The sequence below is a fragment of the Linepithema humile genome, chromosome 6, assembly GCF_040581485.1.
Source record: "Linepithema humile isolate Giens D197 chromosome 6, Lhum_UNIL_v1.0, whole genome shotgun sequence".
NCBI lineage: Eukaryota > Metazoa > Arthropoda > Insecta > Hymenoptera > Formicidae > Linepithema > Linepithema humile.
Window position 1 is genome coordinate 12,598,904 of NC_090133.1, and position 25,906 is coordinate 12,624,809.

The following is a 25,906-nucleotide window of genomic DNA, read 5'->3' on the forward strand; positions in this document are numbered from 1 at the left end:
TCAAGAATCAAATATTAACTGCACCTCACGATGTAAGAATATAAGGTGATTTCACGACCATTGTATTCTATCAAAAAATCTGTGATCACGATGTCATAGTTAAGGCATGTCACACAAGATGTCACGTTGGTGCAAGATCCCAAGTAAAAAAGGATAGAAGATGTGGATAGATGTGGATAGAAAAGGATAGATGACGAATCTCTAAAGCACATCTATATATAATTATAGTCCTAAATAATACAAATTTTTAAAATAAAACTTTTAACATTGTGTATAAAAATATATATTGCTGACAAAATATTTTTTTATTTTTTTATAACAAATTATTCTTAGTTAAATTTGCAGAAAAAATAATTAATAATGTATTCCAGTTTTTATAGAAAATTAAGTTTTTTTAAGAAAATGAATATTTATAATTAAGTTCTGCAAGACAATAAAATTTTAATAAAATTTCTATATATGTGTATATATATATATATTTAAAGTCTCTCAACACGTAGCCACCTAGCGGTTCAATGTGGAACAATGACAGGAAAATCACAAAAATTTGTTGCCGTGAAATCACCTTATATTCTTACACCGTGCTACACCCTTAGAACATATATACTGGAAGGGGCATAGCTGACTTGCCGTTGTCCTCAACATCTATCTATCCTTGTCTGTACATTTTATTGCAATACGCATGCGTCGATTATGTTGATGTGTGTGATGACAAACTAGACAAGCTTATCTATGACAAGCCTTCCAATATAATCAAGTCTAAAAAAATAATCATAAAAAAGTATACAAAACTAATACTATTTAAACATCAATGAAGTTTTTAAACATTTTTTTTATTATTTATTATAATAATTTTTATTGTACTAGTTACTATATATACAAGATATAATTAAAATAAGATAACAAACTTTAGAGGAGCGAGAATATTACATAATAATAAATATTACTTTTTTATTTTTCATTAATAATATATATTTTATATCAGTAACAGTGGGTTTGACGGACATATGTTGATGTCAAATTTTTTTTCATGTTTGGTCTCGCTCCTCAAAGTTTGTTATCTTATTTTAGTTTATCCTGTACATCCTGTATATAATTATTGTTCATTACAGTATTTGTTTTTGGTTATGTGCATCATTATTTTTATATTTTATTTTGCAAGACTATTATTACATATTACTACATATTATTATATATAATTTATAATATATTGCAATTATATTATAATATAACTTAAAGAATAAATTGTTATAATCAAATTTTCAAATGCCTTCCACCTATTTTAAATCTTTCTACTTTCAACTTAAGCGGTTATTCATTCGCGCAAGCGCATTGACTGATTTTGTACAGACAAAGGGCTTGTTCGTTTTAGCTGCACTGGGGCAGCTCTGGGTCTGCTCTAAACAAGATAATACAGGACAAACTATTTATCTGTCCTGTATTATCCTGTGTAGAGCAGACCCAGAGCAGCCCCAGTGTAGCTAAAACGAACAAGCCCAAAGATAGATAGATGTAGGAGACACTTTTGTTATGTATATTTAGATAGACTATGCCCCTTCCAGTATATATGTTCTAAGGCGGTAGCCAATGAGCACGTTCAGAAAACACAACGGTTGTGTGAGCGCTCATTGCCATTGGAGTATTTTATCAGATCTTTTAGTGCCAACAAATTAACGTCGAGTGTCGACAAGCATACATAACAGTTGTGCAACTGTTGTTTTCTGAACGCACCCATTGGCCAAAATAAATAGAGAGAAGGTTACCTCATACGCAAAAAGGGACGAGCGGCAAAAGGGGCAAATGCAGAGAGGGGCGAGCGGCAAGAGGGGCAAATGCAGAGAAGGGCGAGCGGCCAGAGGGACAATGATGATGTCATCTGCGAGCAGAAGCTATCTCAGACAGCTACTGTTGGCAGATGAGATCATCATGCTCTCCCCTTCCTTCATCGCCCCTCACCTTCAAGCTGTTTCTAGCTCCCCTCTTACTTCATCGCCTTTCGCCACAAGCTGTTTGTAGCTCCCCCCTTCCTTCATCGTCCCTCGCCAACAACCGGTTTTACCATTGAGTAAAAAGAAACAGGAGGGAACGTTTGGTCTTAAAAGTGCGGACGGAAGTGACTATATAAAGTGGTCGCTCAAGATGGCCGCTCAAAGGCGCCAATATTGAATGACTTGTTATGTTTAATTAGGAAATAATGTACAATTAAAAGAAAATAACTATAATATGCAACAATAATACCAAATTTTAATGGCGTTTTTCATTGGGATTGCACTCGTGCAGTATTTCCATAAGAGCAATGTTAAAATCTAAAATCTAAATTTATATTAAATCCTTCGTCCTTACAAAAATTTATCCATGCATTTTTTTGATCCGGATTTTTTGGAAACCTGTTTGTGAGTGAAAATTATTTAGTAATTATTGTGAATCTACAATTTCACAATACTATACATATGATTATAATCTCCAAAATAAAAATCTCATTATTGTTAATAATACTAACCGATGAAACGTTATTCCATGATTTCGAGCTGCTGCTGTTATGACACAAGCTCTACAGTATACCATTTTGATCGTTTATTTCCATACACTGTTGCATAAAAGACTATACACTGCATATTAATGCGTACGGCGTACGGTATGCCGCTTGCCGCAATGCTCGAGCATTCCCTCTTAAGCGTTGTCTACAATGAGATTTTAATACGTAAGATTTAAGAGTTAAGCTTTAAGTCGTAAGCCATAGCATAAGCCGTTAAGTTATAATGTCTACAATGAACGCCATAAACTCATAGCTTTTAGCCTTAATGATCACAAAGAACCAATCAGAAAGCAGATAGTTCCGCAGGCGCAAAAGAAGAATAAAGCGCACGTTTTACAGCTGTAAATCACGTAAATGCAATGGAAAAAAAAGATTTAGTGTTCTTCTTTGTGGCAATTGCATGGGTGCAATTAGCCTCTTATTTGCTGTTAACAAAACAACGTAAAAGTAGAAATCGAAGATGGTGGATGCTACCAGATAAGCGAGAAAGACCTCATTTAGGAGCATACACTACTTTATTTTTAAAGTATAAATACACAAATTATGAAGAATTTTTTAAAATGACGAGACTTACAGTAGAACAATTTGAAGAACTGCTCAATTTGACTAGGTCTGCCTTGATAAAGACTAGTATGCGAGAATCTCTGGATTCTGAATTCCGTCTAGCATTTACAGTGTGGTATGTATATCGCCCTGTTATGTACGTTCATTTACACACATTCTCTCTATTTTCTATTAAATTGCATGTTTGCGCTTTTTTACAGCTTTCTAGCATCAGGGGACAGTTTTCCTTCAATGGCCAGATATTGGCGCATAGGCAGATCAACATCTTATAAAATAATTACAGAAACATGCAATGTTATTTGGCAACGTCTTCAAGGAACATATTTGAAGCCTCCTTCTCAAAAGGAGTGGAAAAATATTGAGAAAGGTTTTTATGATCGATGGAATTTTCCCAATTGTGTTGGAGCTCTAGATGGAAAGCACATCCGTGTGCAATGTCCACCTAATTCTGGTTCAGCATACTATAACTACAAAGGATATTATAGCATAGTATTGCTAGCTACATGTGATGCCAATTATGCATTTACTTTTGTAGACATTGGAGATTATGGTGAGAATACATCATTTAGTATTATTTTACAAAGTTTTTGAAATAATAACAAATTTTTAAATATGCATATAAAATATATATTTTAGGATCATTATCAGACACAAGTATCCTCAGTGCATCGGCATTTGGACGTGCTCTAGAACGTAATGAATTAGATCTGCCACCACCAAAGGTATTACCAAACTCAACATTGCTAGTCAATCACTACTTCGTGGGTGATGAAATTTTTCCCTTGCGGTTAAATCTATTACGACCATATGCAAGAAAGAACTTGTTAGGAATTGCACAAAAAGTTTTCAATTATAGACTTTCAAGGGCACGACGTGTTATTGAGAACGCTTTTGGAATTCTCGTAACCAGGTGAGATCATTACTTGATTAGTAATAAATTATTGTGATTCCTTATCATTGAATTATACAAAAATCAATGTCGATACAGCGATAAATATTTTTATATTAGGTGGAGAGTGCTGAGAACCACATTGGCCTTGCATCCAAATAATGTAGAGATTATAATTTCTGCTGTAGTCTGTTTACATAATTTTATCATGAAAAAAGAAGAACACATTGTTGGATTTAAATCATATTGTCCATCTGGTTATGTAGACTATTACGATGAAAATGGCAATGTTGTTTCTGGTTTGTGGCGAGGTGAAAACACTCCTGGAAGTATAACACGACTCAATCGAGTGGGGTCTAATCATGCTGCCACAGTTGCAATGAAGCAACAAGACACACTAGCTGCATATTTCACCTCAGATCAAGGACAAATTCCTTGGCAATGGGAAATTGTTAATAGAGGTCGAATAATAAATATTCCTTAATTTACTAAATAACTGAAATAAATTTAATTTTATTGGTATTTATTTTATTATACATATACATGTTATTGTACAAAGCATATGTATACATTGTAGTATTTAACAAAACTTTAATAAATATACTTTTTACATATATATGTATACTTATTATTATACTTTTTATCACATTATTTATTGTACTTATCATTTATACTTTAAATTTTAACAGCCATATTATTCAGGTAATGTCTAATAGACGCATATTCATAAAAAAACATTATTGCACAATAATTAATCTTTGATTAGAAATAAAACTATCATTTTACTTCAATACTTTAGACAGAAATAAAAAGTCTTAGAAATGTCAGTCTATCAAGAATTACAAAAGTTTAATGTAATTGATATTGACTAAAAAAAATGCATATTATAAATTATTAAAACAGAGAAAATAAAAACATATTACAAAATAAAAAAGAATAGCATATGCGCCAAATTATAATAAAATTATGTTTTTTTTGCACTATATTGAAAGACAGAATGTATAAAAACTAAAAACTATATTTTGTATGTTTAAAGATATACCTCAGTTACCGAACAATTTATAATTATTTGTCTTGTGAATGAGTTGAAATAACTTGCATAATTGACATGAAACAAGTCAATTGCTGTTCATTCGGTACTCGTCTCATTGCTTCAGCTATTGCAGTGATATACGGATGGTGCTGTTCCACAGTAGTACGACTCAAATATGCTGTTGCCATTACATTGAGAGCATAAGAAGATTGACACAATACATTCTCCATTGTTTCCGTTGTTTTCTGCTTTTTTACTGCAAATTGATCTGGAGCTGGCACTTTCTTCTTCTGGATTACGTTATTCATGGTCTTAGTAACGATATCTGCAGCTGTCTTCTTTTGTACTTTATTATTTTTATTTGTATACTCAAATACATTATCCTCAGAGTCTATCAAAGTAACAGGAGATTGCTGATTTGAAGTTGATGATGTAATACTACAAGATTCATCAAGTGAAGGATTGCTAATACTATCATCTGAGCATGTCAGCACATTTACAGCATTTACATAACTGCATGCATTATTTAATGATAATGGACTTGACATTGTTTTATCTGCAGAGTCTTCGATGAGTATCGAAGACCTTATAATACTTTGTGATACATTGCTTTTTTCTTGGGATGCTGTCATAGAACTGCGTGACCTATATGGATAAAAATATTGAGATTTTATCATAGTGATAAGATATTTGCCAAAAATAACTGTATACTTGCATTCGATGTGCAATGTGCGGTGTCAAGAAAGACATTTGCTTGAAGTAAATCCACATTTTTGCCATTTTGCATCCTGAGCCACTAGGTTGATTCTTCATTTCCTGCAATTTTTTAGTAAATGTATTGCGAAGAATAATCCAACGTCCTTCTACTTGTCCTTCACCTAATGTCACCGAAATAAAAATATTTGTTATTAACAAATTATTACTACTTTGTTACAAATTTGAAGAAATACTTAAATAATACTTAACCTGTACAGCCAAGAACTTCCCCAATACTTTTCCATATTTCAAGTTTAAGTTCCTTGTTCTTGTAATCTTTTAACGTTTTGTCAAATAACACTGGGTTTTCTCTTACAACAGAAATTAGAACTTTATCATCAATATGTGATGTTTCATTTAAATCCAATATTTCTACGTTTGAATCCATCGTGCAACGTGCAAGTCAACATAATATTTTAACATGTACGTATTTTCGCTAACCTTGCTTCTATTGGTCATTATATCATACTCGACTTTAAGCCGTAAATTTTTAGCCGTAAAAATTGAGATTTCGCCAATTCGCTTGAGGCTTAAAGTTACGGCTAAAAGTCTAGTAGGAAAGCCTTACGAAAGGAAATGACGTCACAAATTACGACTTAAAGCTTAAGTTTTACATCTTAAAATCTCATTGTAGACACCGCTTAAGGCCTGTTCTACAATACGTCGTATGTCGGCGTCGGATGTCGGACGCATGCGCACTCGGTTGTCGGCTGTCGCATGAAGCTGTCGGGAGTCGGTTGCATGGACATAGGAATATAGGGACGGAGCGTAAACTTGGTTGATAGACGAGGGGAGTGAAGCCAAAATGCGGGGGGTCCGCCATGATACTGTGCCTGAATCTGATTGGTTATCGTTATACGTATGCTGTTGTTATTATACACTAGGTAATGCATTTCGTCTAATAGCGTTTTTGATTATACAGGGTTTGAACGACCCAAGGTTGGTTAATCGTAATTCCCTAGAAACACATGTTCGAGCTAAAATAGGTTCTGATTTAAATTGGGTTCTAGTTACATACATTATATAGCGTAATTCTAAAAAATGTCGCATTAAAAGCAACTTGTGGCTCTTATGGAATTTTTATTTTCATCTGATAGTGATGATGATGTTGAATTAGAAATAAAAGCAAGAACAATATAAAAAATAAAACAAAAGCGACGTATGCATCGTGTACAAAACTTTACAAAAATAGTTGATAAATATGATGATAATGAAGTTAGTAGATACATAACCAATACAACATATTTTTAAAATAAAAAAAGTATAATATAACAATTAATAATTATGATATATTTTTTTACAGTTTAAAAATCATTTTCGTGTTTCACGTAAAACTTGTAATTTACTTATTAATATGTTTAAAAGAAGTGAATATTATCCATCAAGAAGAAGAGGCATAAAGACAAAAGCAGCTAAAGAACATATTTTATGTTTCTTATGGTATGCAAATATATATTAATGTTTGTAGTATTAAGAATTATAATAAAATATGTAAATAAAATGATGTAATTTATAAAATTATATTATATCAAAAAGATATTATTCATAAAATTATATATGAAATAGGCTGCGTTCCGTAAAGCGCATATGCGCGCATCTGTCTATAGTATACGTTATGTATACTATTTATTGCTTGCAAACCTAAAATTAAGATTAAAAACAAATTAAGACTAAAATTAAGATTAACAACAAATATTTTGATACTATTTTCATATAATATTTCATATATTTCATATATATGATATATGAATTTGGCTGCGTTCCGTAAAGCGCATATGCGCGCATCTATCTATAGTATACGTTATGTATACGTTATGTATACTATAGATAGATGCGCGCATATGCGCTTTACGGAACGCAGCCAAATTTATATATCATATATATGAAATATATGAAATATTATATGAAAATAGTATCAAAATATTTGTTGTTAATCTTAATTTTAGTCTTAATTTGTTTTTAATCTTAATTTTAGGTTTGCAAGCAATAAATGTGTTATACGCGATGTTGCAAATTTATTCAATGCTAGTTTTTCTATTACTATGCTTATGATTAATAGGGTCATAGAATTTTTATATAATTTAGCTCCATCATTAATTCAGTTTCCTCAGACTGCTGAAGAAAGAGAGAGACATGCGGAAAAATTTAAGGAGGTAAATTATATATTATTTAAAATTATTTTATTTACATATCAATTTACATATATATATATATATATATATATATATATATATATATATATATATGTGTAAATATATATATATACATATATATATGTAAATTGATATGTAAATTAATATATATATATATATATATATATATATATATATATATATCAATTTACATTATATATGTATATATAAAGAAACTATCTCTTAAATATTTCTATATCTAAAATATTTCAATATCTATAAAAGTTAACGAAATTATGTATAAAGCAATAAATATAATTTTTCTTGATAATTTTTTTCTATTTTCTATTATTTTTGTAGATCTGTGGTATTTCTGGCATTATTGGATGCATTGATGGCTCATACATTCCTATTCAAACTCCTTGTCACAAAATTAGATCTACATATGTTAATCGACATGATGAGACAGCTATCACATTGCAAGGAATTTGTGATGCTGAAAACAGATTCATTGATGTTTTTACAGGGATTTCCAGTAAAATACATGACGCTCGAATCTATAAGATGTCTTTTATTCGAAAAAATGTATGTGAAATGGGAGATCAGTATCATTTAATCGGGGATGCTGCATATCCTTTGTCTGTAAATTTGATAACCCCATATAAAGATTATGGCACTTTAACTGCAACACAGAAAAAATTCAATAATGCATTTTGTAAAGCTAGAGTAAAAATAAAAAATACATTCGGTCTTTTAAAAACCAGATTTAGACAGCTAATTCGATTAGAGATGTGGTCTGTTTTAAAAATGTCTAAATTTATTATTGCTTGTTACGTAATGCACAATTTATGTGTTTATAACAATGACATGTTACTACAAGAATATATTGCAATTTATGAAGAAACAGGTGAATATATTAATAATTCGTATAGACAGAGAGAGGCTGGTAAACGAAAAAGGGATATGTTAGCTGATAAATTTATGGAATCATTTCATTCATAGATAACATATTTATATATGATAAAATTATTTTCTTTTTTTTTATGATACTGACTTCCTATTTCACATACATTTTTACTTTTACTTATTATAAGATAAGACTTATTATAAAACTTATATTAATAAGACTTATGTTAATATGATTTTAAACTTACATTAATAGTTTTAATATATATAAAACGTATAGTTTTAATATGTTATAATATGTATTTCAATATAATTATAAAAATAAAGAACATTATTTTAGACTAAAAATTCTTTTGTTTAAATAATTGTTTTATACAAATATAAAAAAAACTTATGCTATTATCAAAATAAAAAGCATAGAAATACAATATAATAATTTTATTAAGAAACATTTTTTATACATATAATATGTTACATACATTATATAATATTTTAAGTATAATAAATGTGTGTGTTATATTGCTATTTTCCAATAAAGTAATACTACCAGCACAACAAAGACATACTGATATCGATTATAACCAAAATAAAAAATATACCTGTGTGATATATGTGAAAGTAACATTTTTAAGAATTTTAAATCAGTACTTTTGTACATATGAAAATAAAAATAAAAATTATAATTAATTAAAAGTAACAATCATTATCTTTATCTTTATTTTTTTAAATAAACTTTAAAAAATATTAATGTTATCACTAAACAGCAAAATCACAGCATGTAGTAAACATTCTCGTACGTACACAAAAAAAAATTAAAATTATATTTTTTAACAAAAAATAATCAGTCTTTATCATTTTTTCTTTAAATATAAATATAACTTTAGAAATAAACATATCACAACATATAATAAAAACATCACAGCATATAAAAAACATATATTGCATTTAGTTTTCTGTAGAACTAGAATTTTGTGATTTTCCAAATAAAGATAGCAGTAAATTATATTTTTCTTTATGACGCCGATCTCTGTTTTCTTCTGCGGTGGCAGATATTTCTCTTAGAACTTGTTCGAATGTATTTGATTTTAATTTTTTTTCAGGTTGTTTATATGAAGATATTTCAGATGTATCAGATGTTTCAGTATCACTTATTGTCAGTGAATTAGATGTGTCAATATTTCTTTTAGTTGCATCTATCTTTTTGTTTATTTCTACATGATTTACTCCAATTAAAATTTCTGGTTCCAGACTATCATCAATATTTTTAATTTCCTCGAATTCATCGTTGTAGGATACTTCGGTTGGAGCATTTCCAGAAATTTTATTATTGTACAATGCAATATTTTTTTCTCTTCTAACATTCTTATATCTATTAGCGCATTGTGTTGCAGTAACTCTAATGTCAAATTTTTCGAACAAATCCTTGCTTATTTGTTTAAACATAGTAATTCTATTCTTGAAAATTCGATATGAACCGATTTGGGGAAAATATATACTATACTGTTGGAGTAAATATTTTGTTTCGTTTTCAGTCCATCTATGTATATTAATGTTATTAGACTCTTCATTCTCTTTCTGATCAGATACTTTCTGATCAGACATTTTATTTGTCTTTGAAGTAATCTCTGTAATTAAAAAAATTTAGTATTTAAAATAAAGATTCTTTTTAGTATAATATTTAAAATAAGAATCTTCTTTAATAGAAAAAATATATGTATTTATAATTATTATCCTAATATATATTTATATAACACGATATATAAATATATATATATATATATATATTATACATTTACTTATTAATGATGAATCAAAGATACCAGTTGATTTTAAATATTCTTTGGAAATAAATTTTATTTCATTTTTACCTAAAATTAAAAAAAAGATTTTTATTTGACAAACTTATATTCATGAAACATTATTTATTCAGTTTTCAATAAGCGTTTTATATAATTAATATATACATTATCTAATAAAAAGCAATTATAAACACTGACCTTTATCATTCATTAACTCACATAAAATCTGGTTATCATTATTTTCTATTGTGCTTCCTTCTTCATTAAGAATTGCTCTCTTAATTATTATTTTTTCTTGATTCCTGAAAAAAAACAGATTGTTATTAAATAAATTTTATATAATTTACAGTGTAAATTTACAAACTACATACAAAAATTATACACAAATTATATAAATTAAGATATTTATACTTCTTAATTAATAAAAAATCTAATATATATATATATTGTATTATATTCTTTATTATTCATTAAAATATCAGATTATTAATAACTTACAAAATATAAGTCTTGTATATTTGGCATTAACTCTTGATTTTGCATTAACTCTCTCGATTCTAGATTAAAACTTCGATCAAATAATATACGTAGTAAATACTACGTTTATAAATCGAACACGATTCGGATCTGATCCTGTTTCTAGTAACCTCACACAGATTGAATGACGTCATGAACCAACCTTGGGTCGTTCAAACCCTGTATAATCGAAAACGCTATAAGTCGAGTTATCAAACATGTTCTGTCAAAGAATTTCTCTTCAAAGTGGACAGAGCAAATACGAGCTGTACTTGGGATAGATGATGAATTTATTTCCAAAATATCTAACCACAATGTACGAGTTTTAGGATCTTTGGGAAAACTAAGAAAAAAAAACAATATTTTTAACAACTTATACTCTTAAAATAAAATATATAATATTATTTTAAACATATAATATTAACTTTAATATGAATAAATAATTTCAATACCTGTGAAATGTTATTTTTACATTATTTCTGCTATTACTTTGTTTCCAATTTTGATAGTCGGATCTATTTTTACAAGACTGTACAAAACACTGCACCATTTTTTATATTCACAAAATATATTTAAAATAACAATTTTAATTAATGTTTTTTCTTGATATAACTTCAAATGCTCATTATGGGTGTTTACGATAATTCAAGTTCGAGTTAGTTTCACTAGGACCGACAATGAGATATACATAACCATCTAGAACCTTTATGATTCATGACAACTCAACGCTGTCTTGTATTGCTTGAGTTAAATTCATTGAATTTGTTGAGTTTAATAAATATAATTATATACATATATATATAATTATATCTATTAAAGAGGTATACCAACATACATACCAACATTATTTGTTTCTTTCATAGACTGATTTGCAGTTAACATTTTTTTATTACAATAAAATTTGCTCTATAAACTCAACAAATTCAATTAATTTAACTCAAGCAATACAAGACAGCGTTGAGTTGTCATAAATCATAAAGATTCTAGATGGTTATGTCTATCTCATTTTTCGGTCCTAGTGAAACTAACTCGAACTTGAATTATCGTAAACACCCTATATCTGCCCAAATTGCATAATATTTTTGCGTCGAATAATGACCAACTGCACTTGCGTCAAATAGTAGCCAATCAAAAATGTGCACAGTTTACCTCGTCCCCTTCCTTCAGTGATTTTCCTCTCGCGACGTTACACTCCGACCCTATATTCCTATGTCCATGCACACTGGAAGTCGCACGATACTTACATCGCGCTTGCGCAAACTAATAGCCAATCAAATTTAGGCACACTTTACCTCGTCGCACCGTCCCGCAGTAGCTTCCCCCCCGCAACGATATGCTCGGTCCCTATATTCCTATGTCTATGGTCGGTTGTCGTTATCGTAACGAGAGATGGTCAACTCTCATCTTTTCCGGCTTCCGACTTTCGATAGGCCTTACGACTGGATGCAAATATAATATAACCTCTATTTTAACCTCTTTATTTTTCTTCATTTTTATCATGGAACATACAAATTTAGACGAAATAATTATTGATTTTGTGCGTGAAAATCATTGTTTATATGATAAATGTAATGTAGATTTTAAAAATATTAGGAAAAAGAAGGATGTGTGGAACAAAATTTCCGAAACTTTGCAAAATGTATATGGGGTAAATATGGCTGTGTTCCGAAATTCACTGCCAGTACTGAAAATCTACAATATACGTGACGCAAACTATAGGTTTTCAGTACTAGTAGTGAATTTCGAAACACAGCCTATGTCAGGTAAATTTTTTGTTTTTTAAATTATTATTTGTAAAATATTAAAATTATTATATATATATATAACATAAAAACCCTGATAACGTATATTTTAAAGACATCTAAAAAACGTTTTCTCAGCAAACACAAAATAATACAATGTATATACATTAATGTTATCTTACTGTTATTTTGTGTGTTTGCTGGGTTTCTTTAAGATATATATGATATCTTCAACAAAACATACATGTTGTTTGGAAAAACAATTCAACAAAAGGTTCTCTACAACTTTTTTTTTTAATTTAAATTTTAAGAGATTATGTAAGTGATCAAATTGTTGCACCGACATCCTTGTAAGTTTAAAAAACTCCTCATGATTATTTGTCCGAAAATATGTAAATAATGTTCGATGAGCACCATGAGTTTGTCTCATATTTCTTGAAATATGTGATTTTACCCACCACCTTCTTGTTATTTTGCGTCTTTTTCTTAAACATAATCTAATTTTTGTTATATGTAACAAAATTAATAATAGATTTAAATAATTTCTCATCACTCTACTTTCCATTTTTATATTTGTTGTTGCACCGACTTACGACTTTATTGTAGAATGACAAGTCGTATTCAGATCCGACATTCAACGTACGACAAACGACAAACGACATTCGACGCCGACATACGACGTATTGTAGAACAGGCCTTAGGTCGGTATTCATAGTCCGTTCTTATATTTAAGATTGTCTTAAGCACGGACTTATATTCGCTCTCTTCGTCACACATAGATTGTGTCTGACGAAGAGAGCGAATATAAGTTCGTGCTTAAGACGATCTTGAATATAAGAACGGACTATGAATACCGCCCTTAGCGTTTTCGATTGAACAGATTTTGATCGATCCAAGATTGATTAATGACGTCATTATATTATCTTCACTCATAAAAAACTTAAATTTATAGTAAAATAGTAATTAATTGATCTGGAATGGATCATAATCCGTTCAGTCGAAAACGTTATTTATTTGTGATTAAAATATGTAAAGTACGATTTTATATTTCCATTCTATTCCGACAGAGTCTCTACTGTCACTCCGATATGATCTTTATTCAGAATATCAGTAATAAAGACATTCATGATACTTTTTTAGTTCATGATTCGTAAACTTTGCTTAAATAATGTTAGTTGCAGTTTCTTATCTCTTGTAATGGTTATTACTCGTATATTGCTGCATTATATCGTTCAATAACGTTATCAATCGTTATCATTATCAATCAACAACACATTAACAAATTGTAAAACAGGAAAAATGATTAATACAGGGTAAGTGTAATTTAATGATAAAGTATTACAATCGTATATGATTCAACAAATTTATATACATTTACGTTATGTGTTAGTTAAAATGTATCTATATGTATATGTTAGCTCTCGTATATTAGTGTATATTACAGTACTACTGTATTTGTATACTTGTTGCTTACATATATGTAATATATATCTGTAGCTTAATACAAGAAGTGCCTATCATTTTTTTTTCCATATTTTCAATTGGAGAATGGAACTATAAGTATTTTTTTGCATATATATATGTAATGACTTAGGCGTGTCTTGTAATAATTTTTGTGGTTATGACGGAGTGACATATGCAATTTTTGCTTATTTAGCACCAATTGAGGTTATGGAAAAAAATGACTTTGACACTTCTTATACCAATCCACAGATATAGTGTGCATATATTTCATATTATGTATATGATTTATTATACTGTAGTGTGCAACTCTTGTATTTATATTTATCTTTGGAGTTATTAATATTTGGTTAATAATTATCCCAAGTAACAAGCATTTTATCTGTCATTCTATCTGTCAGATAATATCTGCAGATTGTTATTGTAACATCATTATTGTAACGTCATAATAACTAATTTGATGTCAATTAGAAATTAGGGTGATAAAATGATGACCAGTAATAACAATAATTTGCTACTTTCCAGATAGCACAAAATATCCTGGGATCATCCTGAATATATCTCTGAGAAATATCTCGGATAAACTTCTGAAAAACTATCACCTTTGATTTGGCTGATTTTCAGTCTAAATACTTATTTTATCTAGTAAATAATATTCCCAAATGGATTTTTGGCGCAAATGCTCCCTCTGTCCCTCAAAAATAAAACTGTTTTTGTTAATTATTTCAGAAAGTGTTCATTGCACGGAAAAAGTTGTCAAACAAAAAATGAAGCTCATAAAAAGTTCTACAAATAAGGTCCTATACATATTTTACCTAATTCTAATATTTTAGTCGTTATTATAAAAAATCTGGAGGCAGTGTGTCCCACCCTGCGGGGGCTCCACCATCAGAAAACTATACACATAGGATCTGGATTTAATTTCGCTTTGCGTAGAAATTCGTAAACTCATGTGGAACCTTGTTTCGCGTGGAAAGTGTATGCGTGGATGCAGTGGGTGCCGCCCCTCCTACGGGGGCTTTTACAAGTTTTTTTTTAGGGGGGCTGGGGACGGAGAGGGCATTTGCGCCAAAAATTCATTTGGGAATATTATTTACTAGATAAAATAAGCATTTAGATTAAATATCAGCCAAATCAGAGGTGATAGCTTTTCGGAAGTCCACCCAATATCTCAGGATATCTTGATATCTAGGATATTCTTAGAACATTTTGTACTATCTAGATTGGGATGTAAGCAATGTTAAAAAATGTAGAATTTGTTTTTCTTTTTTAATTTTTCCTGTCTTATTGTTTCCTTAAATGATGTCTCCTTAAATCAGATTTTTCAAATTTTTTTAAATTTTTAATTAAATATTAATGGAAATAAGAACAAAATATTTGCATAATTATAAAAAAATTATCAGTCTTAAAACTGAAATATTTATAATTATAAATGAGTATAATACAATTAACATGTAATGACTATATCAAACTAGTGTTCAGGGCTGGACAAAAAGTATTTGAAATACAAAATACAAAATACTGTCAATTTTAGTATTTTGATAGAAGATTGATAGTATTTTATATTTTGTATTTGATAGAAGATTCATAGTATTTTGTATCTGTATTTCAAATACTTAATGCTGTATTTTGCCCAGCCTCGCTAATGTTAATGTTTTGATTTTAATTTTATTATCTAAATTATATTAATTATATTAATTTTTATTATATTAATTATATTATATTTAAATTAAATATATTATATTATATTATATATAAATTATATATAATTTATTATATATAAATTTATTATATATAAATTAAATATAATATATTATATTATATATAAAATTAAATATATTATATTTAATTATATTAATTTTTTAAATAATTTAATAGTAAATGATTATGCATAAAAACCTTTTGCATTATTTATGGCAGTGCTCGGAATTAGTCTGAACATTTCAGCCGATTTCCGTGATATACGCCTCCTTTCTTCTCCTTACCGCGCGCGCCGCAGCCGCTAGGGCCAGCGCCGCCGAGCGTTAGGAGCGGCACTATCCGATTATGAGTGGGTTCTTCTCCCTATTTATTAAAATTAAAAAAAATTTATTGAAATTTATTAAAAATAAATTTTTTATTTTTAAATTTATTTTTAATAAATAAATTTTAATAAATTTTTTTAAATTTTAATAAATAGGGAGAAGAACCTACTCATAATCAGATAGTGCCGCTCTTAATGCTCGGCGGCGCTGGCCCTAGCGGTTGCGGCGCGCGCGGTAAGGAGAGGAGAGGAGGCGTATACCACGGAAATCGGCTGAAATGTTCAGACTAATTCCGAGCACTGATATATATGTTCAAAATAATTTTATTTTCGAATTTTTTAAATGTTTGTTTCTTTTATATTAAAATCTTTTATTCACCAACAAAACATAAATATTTTTAATCGATGGATAGCAGGAGGATCTCAAGCCAAAGAAGATTATAGTTCTTGAAATCTTTTATTGTAACCAATGTATTTCGTAAGTAGCAAACGTTTCGGCTAATCATTCAGCCATCTTCAGTGCTACCTTTACAAATCTAAATAATTATATATGTTAGAAACTTTTTCCGTAATTAAGGTCAAGTTAATAAAAATTTTTTATTTATATACCTAACAAAATAAATAATTAAAATTTTTAGTCACATACCTGTTAATTAGAAGTCTGTAGAATCAATTTGACATTATTAAAACTTCGGAAGTGAATTCACGTATGTGATTGAGAGAAATTCTTATATATGTAGGTGTTAGTCGAATGTCACCATGTTCTCTACTATGAGTTAATGATAATTCTTAAAAGTGAAGACCCAGAAAGCATGTAGGAAGGAAGGAAATAAGGGAGGGGAGCATATAAGGAGAAGGAGTAACCTAATGTACAGACAGCAAGGAGAAAAATATTATTTTTCTACCTCTATAAAGTAGGCAATAAGTTGAGAATAGGAATATAAGAATCAGAGAGCAAATCAGTGTCACTTTGTTTAATCCGTGTGACTGTCTTTTTATGTTTATCATTTCAGAGGTTAGTCTTCTGAAGTAAGATCTTTCATTATCAACAATGCTAACTCCTTCTCAATTCATTTGGTGATTTAATTCTAATTGGTGTTGAGAGATAACTGAAGAAGAAGCGCTTTTTTAATGTCGTTTTTGTGCTCTTTGATCTTTGTTTCCAACCTTCTCTTAGTCTGGCCTATGTATGTTGCCTCACAATCAGCACAATCAATCTTATATATTACACCACTATGTAAAAATTTAAACGCATTAAACAAAGTGACACTGATTTGCTCTCTGATTCTTATATTCTGATTCTCAACTTATTGCCTACTTTATAGAGGTAGAAAAATAATATTTTTCTCCTTGCTGTCTGTACATTAGGTTACTCCTTCTCCTTATATTCCCCCCTCTCTTATTTCCTTCCTTCCTACATGCCTTCTGGGTCTTCACTTTTAAGAATTATCATTAACTCACAGTAGAGAACATGGTGACATTCGACTAACACCTACATATATAAGAATTTCTCTCAATCACATACGTGAATTCACTTCCAAAGTTTTAATAATGTCAAATTGATTCTACAGACTTCTGATTAACAGGTATGTGACTAAAAATTTTAATTATTTATTTTGTTAGGTATATAAATAAAAAATTTTTATTAACTTGACCTTAATTACGGAAAAAGTTTCTAACATATATAATTATTTAGATTTGTAAAGGTAGCACTGAAGATGGCTGAATGATTAGCCGAAACGTTTGCTACTTACAAAATACATTGGTTACAATAAAAGATTTCAAGAACTACAATCTTCTTTGGCTTGAAATCCTCCTGCTATTCCATCGATTAAAATTTGCGAGCCTAAACTTCAAGTTTAATAAATATTTTTATTATAATTTTTATTTTAAAAATAACCAATCTTGTAATCTATGTTAGTATGTAAGTAGTATATTAATTTTGCAAATAAGCTTTTTATAATTTATTAAAAAATATGTAACACAAATTGAAGGTGAAATTTTTAAGCATTAATAGGTTTTACCATGTAAAATATAGCTAATAAAATATATTCTCACATTTTAATTTTTTATTTTTTGAAATTATTTGCAAGTCGGTATTAGATTCAATTTCATTGTTTAATTTCTATTTATTAATCGCTAAAGTCTGTAATCAATTCACTAATATCATTTAATTGACTTTTATTCAATTGTATTAAGAATTCTATTTCAGAAGAAGTTATAAATTTAAATGACAGTGTTTGATTAGAAAATCAAAGAGTTCTTGATCTTGATCTTGATTCAATCTGATGGTACCACAAATTTCCCAAAAAAACAAATAGATGTAAGCTACAATAACATTAACAGTGGTACTACTCATACAGACAGTGAAGAACTAATGCATACACCTTTAAAAATGAATAAAAATTTACGACAAGATACACAATTATTGCAAATACTTTTGAAAATAAACAATGTTCTCCCAATTGAAACAATTGAAAATAATAAAAATGAAGACAATATAAAATCATACACCATTCCAACTTCTCTGCAGAAAGAGAATGAGGTAAGCGCCAACGCGCTTCTTCCTCTCTCACTCTATGTAACTTTCAAGCCTGAAAAGCTCTTGAGATCGACTACAAAAAGATGTAATAAAAAATAGGAGTTTCCATTTGAAAATTTCAAAGTAATTTTTACGTGATCTTAACAGCGCTAGCCAAGGTCACACTGATATTTCTGTCTAATGCGCCACTTAAAACCCTACAACTTTTGTATGGAATATTTCTTTCAGAAATGCTTAGTTTCCGAAATATTAAGCCGTTTCCACACTTTTGGCATACCCTGTATGTTATAACATAGAGTACAATATAGTTATAACATTAAATACTTTTCGAGTTATAAGGCTTGAAAGTACAGTAGAGTGAAAGAAAAAGAAGCGCATCGCGCGTGTTGCCTCATTCTTTTTGTCTCTCACTTTACTGTAACTTTCAACTCTCATAACTCGAAAAGTACTTAACGAAAAAACACTTTATTATAGCGTTTTGAAAAGTTTTCGAAGTAAGCTACAAAAATATGCAATAAAAAATGGGGGTTTTTATTTAAGAAATTCGAAAGTGATTTTTATGTGATCTTTAAACGACTATCCAAGGTCAAAACAATGACACTTATGTTCTCCTTGAAGTAATAAAACTTTCGTATGAAACATTTTTCTCTAAAATGCTTTGTTTCTGAGATATAAAGGACCTTACACAAATCTTATGAAAAGTGGCCCCTGGTGAAATTCGCTGAAATTGCAGTATGTTATAGTCCTTGATGTCCTGATTAAAAGTCTCAATGGACACAAAGCTTGAAAATCAAGTTTTTTGTTTAGAGATGTTTGAAGTTCTAAACTTTTGCTATGCCGTGATGACAATGCTGTGATACAATGCTGGACTCTGTGTGTGTGTGTGTGTGTGGGGGGGGGGGGGGGGTATGGGTGTGTATGAGTGGGTGTATTCGCACGCACATACCCATTCACACATACTTACTCACACATAGTCTGGTATTATATCACGGCTATGTCATCATAGTACAGCAAAAGTTTAGGACTTCAAACATCTCTAGATGAAAAACTATTGATTTTTAAGTTTCGTGCCCATTGAGACTTTTGATCAGGACACCAAGGACTATAACATACTGCAATTTCAGCAAATTTCACCGGGGGCTACTTTCCATAAGATTTGTGCGTGGTCCTTCGTAACACTTTACTGACTCACCCTGTATATATAAATGGACTACCCTGTATATATTGTTACACTCACGAATGCACTCGGGTAAGAAATAATTACACAAATCTTAAAGCAAAGAACTTTAATTAACTAAATGAGAACACAACTAGCACAACATAATACAGAACTTTCGTAAACAATACAAAGAATCGCTTCTCACCCGAAACGTCCTCACGGTACCGAGGACCAAGCGTAACTTGACATCTCACACTTTTATTGACAAGTTTCTAAGCGACGCTTCTTAATGCTAGTTTATTTACAAATTACTAAGCGACGCTTCTCAACATTAGTTTATTTACAAATTACTAAGCGACGCTTCTCAATGCTAACTCGCGGCTCACACGTTGCAGCTTCCGAACGACGATATCCCGCAGCGCGAGCGCAACAATATACAGGGTGTCCCATTTTAAAAACCCCACGTGAATAACTTTTCAGAGAGACATTTTTAAGAAAAATGATTTAGACCAAAGTTGTTGGGTTTGGAGGGGGACATCCGATGATGATATTAGTTTAACCTAGGGTGTACATGTCAAGGTCATATGGAGGTCAACTTTGTTTTTTTAAATAGAACACCCTATTTTTGATTTCAAAATCTAATAGCTAGTGTCAAGAGATTTTCAAAACACTATAATAAAGTTATTTTTTATTAAGTACTTTTCGAGTTATGAGGCTTGAAAGTTACAGCATTTTGACATAAAATACAAAATATCTTGTAAAACATTCAATTTTTGGGAATCTTACCTTAATACTTTTATGCACAAAATAATGAGACGAATCAATTGGTATAAAGAAAACACATTGGTTTCAAAAAAAAGTATGCAGTTGCATGTTGCAAATTACATATTTTTTCTTGAAAGCAACTATGTGTTTTCTTTATACCAATTGATTCGTCTCATTATTTTGTGCATAAAAGTATTAAGGTAAGATTCCCGAAAATTGAATGTTTTACAAGATATTTTGTATTTTATGTCAAAATGCTGTAACTTTCAAGCCTCATAACTCGAAAAGTACTTAATAAAAAATAACTTTATTACAGTGTTTTGAAAAGCTCTTGACACCAGCTATTAGATTTTGGAATCAAAAATAGGGTATTCTATTTAAAAAAACAAAGTTGACCTCCATATGACCTTGGCATGTACACCCTAGGTTAAACCAATGTCATCATTGGATGTCCCCCTCCAAACCCAACAACTTTGGTCTAAATCATTTTTCTTGAAAATGTCTGAAAAGTTATTCACGTGGGGTTTTTAAAATAGGACGCCCTATATACAGGGTAACAAAAAAGTCTGGACCGGTGAAATATCTCGAAAACAAGACATTTGAGAAAAAAATGTTTTGTACAAAAGTTATAGGGTTTCAACTTCAACAAATGCATCAAACAGCGGTATTCATTTGACTTGGAACTCAAGTACGGAGAAGCTCTTAATGTCAACTTTAAAATTTTAAACCCCTATTTTTTATTTAATATTCTTGTAGCTGACATCAAGATTTTTTCAAAACACTACAATATAACTCCCTCTTAGTTAAATACTTTTCGAGATATGAGTATGACTTTATTATAGTGTTTTGTCTTGAAAAGATCTTGAAGTCAGTTATATAAGTATGAAATAAAAAATGGGGGTTTTAATTTATAAAATTTTAAGTGACTTGGATTTGACCTTAAGGGCATTTTCTAAGGTCAACCAAGATTGTAATTTTTTTTTCCTTTAGTAATTGAGCAACTTTCGTCTAAATAATTTTTGTCTTAAACTTAAGGATTTTGAGATATTCTTGTGAATTGATTAAAATAGACCACCCTATACATAAAATGTCCCAGAACTGGTGATACAAGCGAAGAAAGGATAATTTTACATGAAAAAATTTGTCGAAAATGTAGACTAACATTTTTTTATACAAGTTTTCTAGGAAGACAATTTGAATTTTATATTTGTCAAGAGTGCGCCTAACACGCATTTGTGTTTATAAGCATTACCCATAACAAAAGGATACCTTAGAGATGCATAATAAGGCAAAATGTGTTTTTTTTTTTTTAAACTTTTTAAAAACTTCATTTTTTTAACTTAAAAATAGTTGCTGCGGAAACGTTACGCATCTAGCGCACGAATCATATGTCTGTATATTCCCGATTGTTATACGTAGCTATATCGGTAAAATGGTAGAAACTGTGTTATTGTTGACAAAGATAAGACCAGAATTGATAAATCTTAAAAAAATCTCAAAAGAAATCTTACTGTTGGCAATGTTTGTAAACACAAATGCATACAGAGATAATATATAGTAGATCATTGAGATCAGACATAGTCAAGTGTACGTATATATGACGAATATTCAAAGTTGCTTTTATGGGAAACTAAAAAATTTTATTGCATATTTTGAACTTATTTTTTTATGTACAATTGCGTCTTTCCTGCTTGTATCACCAGTTTTAGGACACCATATATATGCTTTTACAATTTAAATATTATAGATATTGCACTGTAGAAAACAATACTGATTATTATCAATATTTGACACAGGAAATTGGCTGGCCGCACTATTTTTATTACAGGAGCTTCAAGAGGTATCGGCAAAAGTATCGCGCTAAAAGCGGCAAAAGATGGTGCGAATATCGTTATTGCTGCAAAAACTGCACAAGCACATCCCAAGTTACCTGGTACTATTTATACAGCAGCTAATGAAAGTAATTATTAATTATATTTTTAATAACTTTGAAATTCACGATATCAGTTGAATAAATTTTTGACAAAATATTTTTAAAAGGTACATGTTTTAAATTTTAATAAAAATCAATCAATATTTGTGCCAAACATTAGACTAAATTTAAGATAAATCCGTGAGTGCTGAACAAAATTACTTAAATCTAAATATACATAACGATTATTGCTTTCATATATTTTTTAAATAATGTTAATGAGAAATATTTTTATGTGTATGTAATAAGTAGTAGTAGTAGTATTTTTTTGTTTTCCTCTTGGGGTTAAGTTTATTGTTTTCCTCATACATTTTACTTATAAGTAACTTACGGCTATCCTTAAAATTATCCTTAAAACTAGACCTATTCCTACTTAAATCTATCCTTATACTAGCTTATATCTACGCTTAGCCTAAATTGCCCTAACTGAAGGATTCGGGTCCAGGCGACCTGCCGTCCAACAGGCTATCATCCGGCCTGTGCCCTTTTCCTTCTCCCTCTAACCCATACACACACACACGCTTTCACAAAGGTGATATCCGTTTCCTCGCGCCTTCAGTAATTCAATCTCTCATTTTTACTCCCATTCCCTCCGTGACACACACACACACACACACACGCGCGCGCGCACTTTCTCTCTCTCTCTCCCCCTCTCTCCCTCTTCCTCCCTCCTTCCCTCTTTCTCTCTCTTGCCTTTCCTCTTCTATGTCTCTTATCCACCATTTCTCCTCCCCCTCTTCCCCCAAAATCTTTTCCACTTGTTCTTACCAACTCCCTCCTCTTTCCGCCCATTCCCTACAACTCTCCCACGTATGCTCTTATGTCTTCCTCCATTCCGTATGTTTGTGATTTCGTTTGATTACTCTAATTGATGATGTAGAAAGAACTCATGGTTTTCAATTGCACACTTTATTTCTTTTACATACACACTAATGATAATAAAAAAAAGAAGTCTTCGCACGTTTTTTCGCGCCATCTATCTCTGACTCTCAGCGCCTTCCAAACTAAAATATTACACGTAGCGACATCCTGCCCGCCTTGAAAGGCTTAACTTTCAACATCATTATTACATATAAATCTTATAAACAAAACTAATGATAAGAGATAAAAGAACGTAATAAAATACATACATTTAACTTAACTTCTAATCCTGCTCTTCTACAGGTAACAAGCAAATTTTCTGAATAGCTCGTTGTGTTAATCCTAATGAGGTTTTTACTTCTACCGTTCTAATCAACTCGTCGGCTCCCTTAAAAAGCTGCGAGATTCTACCTAATCTCCATTGCATGGGAGGAGCGTTATCATCTCGTAACAATACGAGAGCGCCTATTTTAAGTTGAGAATTTGCTCGTGTTTCCTTCCACTTCTGTCTTGGTTGAAGCTGTGTAACATACTCTCGGGACCAGCGTTTCCAGAACCCTTGAACCAAGCTAGACAGCAATTGATATCGAGATAGTCGATTTAATGGAATCTCTTCCAAATTTGGCTCAGGTAACGCTGTTAATGGGGCTCCTATCAAAAAATGCCCTGGCGTTAAAGCGGTTAAATCGGCGAGATCCGTTGATACCGGAATAAATGGCCTCGAATTTAATATGGCCTCGATCTGCGCAAATACCGTAGTTAACTCTTCAAAGTTTAAACTCGTTTGATTCAGGACTGCCTATAAGTGAGATTTTGCTGCCTTTACAGTAGCTTCCCACAACTCCCCGACGTGTGGAGAATATGGTGGGATAAATGTCCATTTAATCCATTGTTCCGCGGTGAATTCCAGTACCTTATTTTTTACTTGTTTACTTTGTAGAAACTTAGCTAAATCATCTAGTTCGTTTTTTGCTCCTACAAAGTTTTTACCGTTATCCGAGAAGATATGACAGCTTTTGCCGCGTCGAGCTATAAAACGTTTCAAAGTATTGAGAAAAGCAACGGTTGTCAAGTCTGAGACTACTTCAAGGTGTACGGCTTTAGTAGCCATACAAACGAATACGGCTAGATAAGCTTTCCCACTTTTATTTCGCGAAATTTTTATAGAAAAAGGTCCGGCATAATCAATCCCAGTTTGCTCGAATGGACGTCCCGGATTTATCCTTGCTTTAGGTAAGCTACCCATAAGCTGCTTTAAATTTGACGGGTTTTTGCGGAAACATAATACGCACTTAAGCAGTACACGACGAATTTCGCTTCTCGCGGACACAATCCAATAGTTTTCGCGAATTATTGCGCCTAACGTATTGGCGCCGACGTGTAAATGTTTATAATGCATCTCTTTAATGAGTAGTGTAGAAAAAGGATGCCTAGAGGGCAAAATTATAGGAAATCGCTGATCGTATGTAAGCGTTGCATTTCTCAAACGTCCTCCAACTCGTAGCAATCCTTTCTCATCTAGAAAGGGATTTAACGGTAGAATTTTGCTATTGCGTGAAACACCCTTTGCCTTTTTTCTTAAATCTTCGATTTCTTCAGCAAATGCTTGACCTTGTGCTAACTTAACTAACGCGGTATTAACTCTTCTTAATTCGTCTGCGTTCAAAGGTTCGGTATTTCGCTGTGATGAGTTCTTCTGGCAGTTTTCCATGAATCTGTAGCAATAGGCTACTACCTTCCTTAGCTTTGTCAACGATGAGAATTTTTCTAGAAGTTTGTTGTCTTCTACTAGAACCTTTCCACTGGTTTTTTCTTCTAAATCTTTAGGCAGTTTTTGTAGGAATTCACTTGGCCATTGATCTGGAGTTTCTTTCAACCAGAGAGGTCCTGACCACCACATCTCTAATTTAGGTAATTCACGAGGGTCTATACCTCTTGAGAGAACATCGGCTGGATTAGAGGTTGTTCTTACGTGGCGCCATTCATCCTGTCGAGTTAAACCTTGTATCTCTGATACGCGATTAGCTATGAAGGTCTTGTATCTCGTCGGATCGCCCCGAATCTAGTGAAGGACGATACTCGAATCCGTCCAGTGGATATACTTATGAATTGGGAGCTTTATTACTTTTCTTATTTTAAAAGCGAGTTTCGCTAGCAACACCGCGCTACACAATTCCAGTCGAGGGATCGAAATAACCTTCAACGGTGCTATACGTGATTTTGAGACCAATAATCTTGCTGTGCGGTTTT

The 25,906-nt window shown here is 30.9% G+C and overlaps 4 protein-coding genes and 1 long non-coding RNA gene across 9 annotated transcripts in view; 3 read left to right on the forward strand and 2 right to left on the reverse strand.

Moving 5' to 3' along the window:
- The first annotated feature begins 1,542 nt into the window (after positions 1–1,542).
- LOC105667301 (uncharacterized) lies at positions 1,543–4,605 on the forward strand. Of its 2 annotated transcripts, none has more exons than XM_067358356.1 (4): positions 1,543–3,215; positions 3,301–3,650; positions 3,737–4,010; positions 4,089–4,605. In XM_067358356.1, the coding sequence occupies exons 1-4, from the start codon at positions 2,896–2,898 to the stop codon at positions 4,471–4,473; spliced, it is 1,329 nt and encodes a 442-aa protein (XP_067214457.1). In that variant the 5' UTR covers positions 1,543–2,895; the 3' UTR covers positions 4,474–4,605. The 2 variants fall into 2 exon arrangements, with proteins under 2 accessions (XP_067214457.1, XP_067214458.1); XM_067358357.1 differs by having other exon boundaries at positions 1,550–3,215; positions 4,110–4,605.
- On the reverse strand, positions 4,474–6,355 carry LOC105667732 (uncharacterized). Its single transcript, XM_067358359.1, has 3 exons — positions 5,989–6,355; positions 5,738–5,900; positions 4,474–5,667 (listed from the first exon to the last, which is right to left on the reverse strand). The coding sequence occupies exons 1-3, from the start codon at positions 6,164–6,166 to the stop codon at positions 5,055–5,057; spliced, it is 954 nt and encodes a 317-aa protein (XP_067214460.1). The 5' UTR covers positions 6,167–6,355; the 3' UTR covers positions 4,474–5,054.
- A 282-nt stretch (positions 6,356–6,637) lies between these two features.
- On the forward strand, positions 6,638–9,164 carry LOC137000831 (uncharacterized). The gene is made up of 4 exons (XM_067358358.1): positions 6,638–6,993; positions 7,082–7,218; positions 7,754–7,931; positions 8,271–9,164. Exons 1-4 carry the CDS (start codon positions 6,940–6,942, stop codon positions 8,910–8,912), a joined length of 1,011 nt encoding a protein of 336 aa, XP_067214459.1. The 5' UTR covers positions 6,638–6,939; the 3' UTR covers positions 8,913–9,164.
- Positions 9,165–9,239: 75 nt separating this feature from the next.
- LOC137000832 (uncharacterized) lies at positions 9,240–12,486 on the reverse strand. 4 transcript variants are annotated; one of them, XR_010891000.1, is made up of 5 exons: positions 11,971–12,486; positions 11,584–11,834; positions 11,114–11,311; positions 10,814–10,917; positions 9,240–10,441 (listed from the first exon to the last, which is right to left on the reverse strand). It is a non-coding gene; the product is annotated as an uncharacterized lncRNA (long non-coding RNA). The 4 variants fall into 4 exon arrangements; XR_010891002.1 differs by adding an exon at positions 10,613–10,684 and having other exon boundaries at positions 11,584–12,480; XR_010891001.1 differs by lacking the exon at positions 11,584–11,834 and having other exon boundaries at positions 11,971–12,174.
- A 1,507-nt stretch (positions 12,487–13,993) lies between these two features.
- The window catches only part of Hsdl2 (Hydroxysteroid dehydrogenase like 2), an 83,446-nt gene continuing 71,533 nt past the window's right edge, over positions 13,994–25,906 (forward strand). Inside the window, exons 1-2 of the mRNA XM_067358247.1 lie at positions 13,994–14,186; positions 22,620–22,783. Coding sequence (XP_067214348.1) covers positions 14,173–14,186; positions 22,620–22,783 — 178 coding nt within the window. The 5' untranslated portion in view covers positions 13,994–14,172. The remainder of the gene's footprint in view (positions 14,187–22,619; positions 22,784–25,906) is intronic.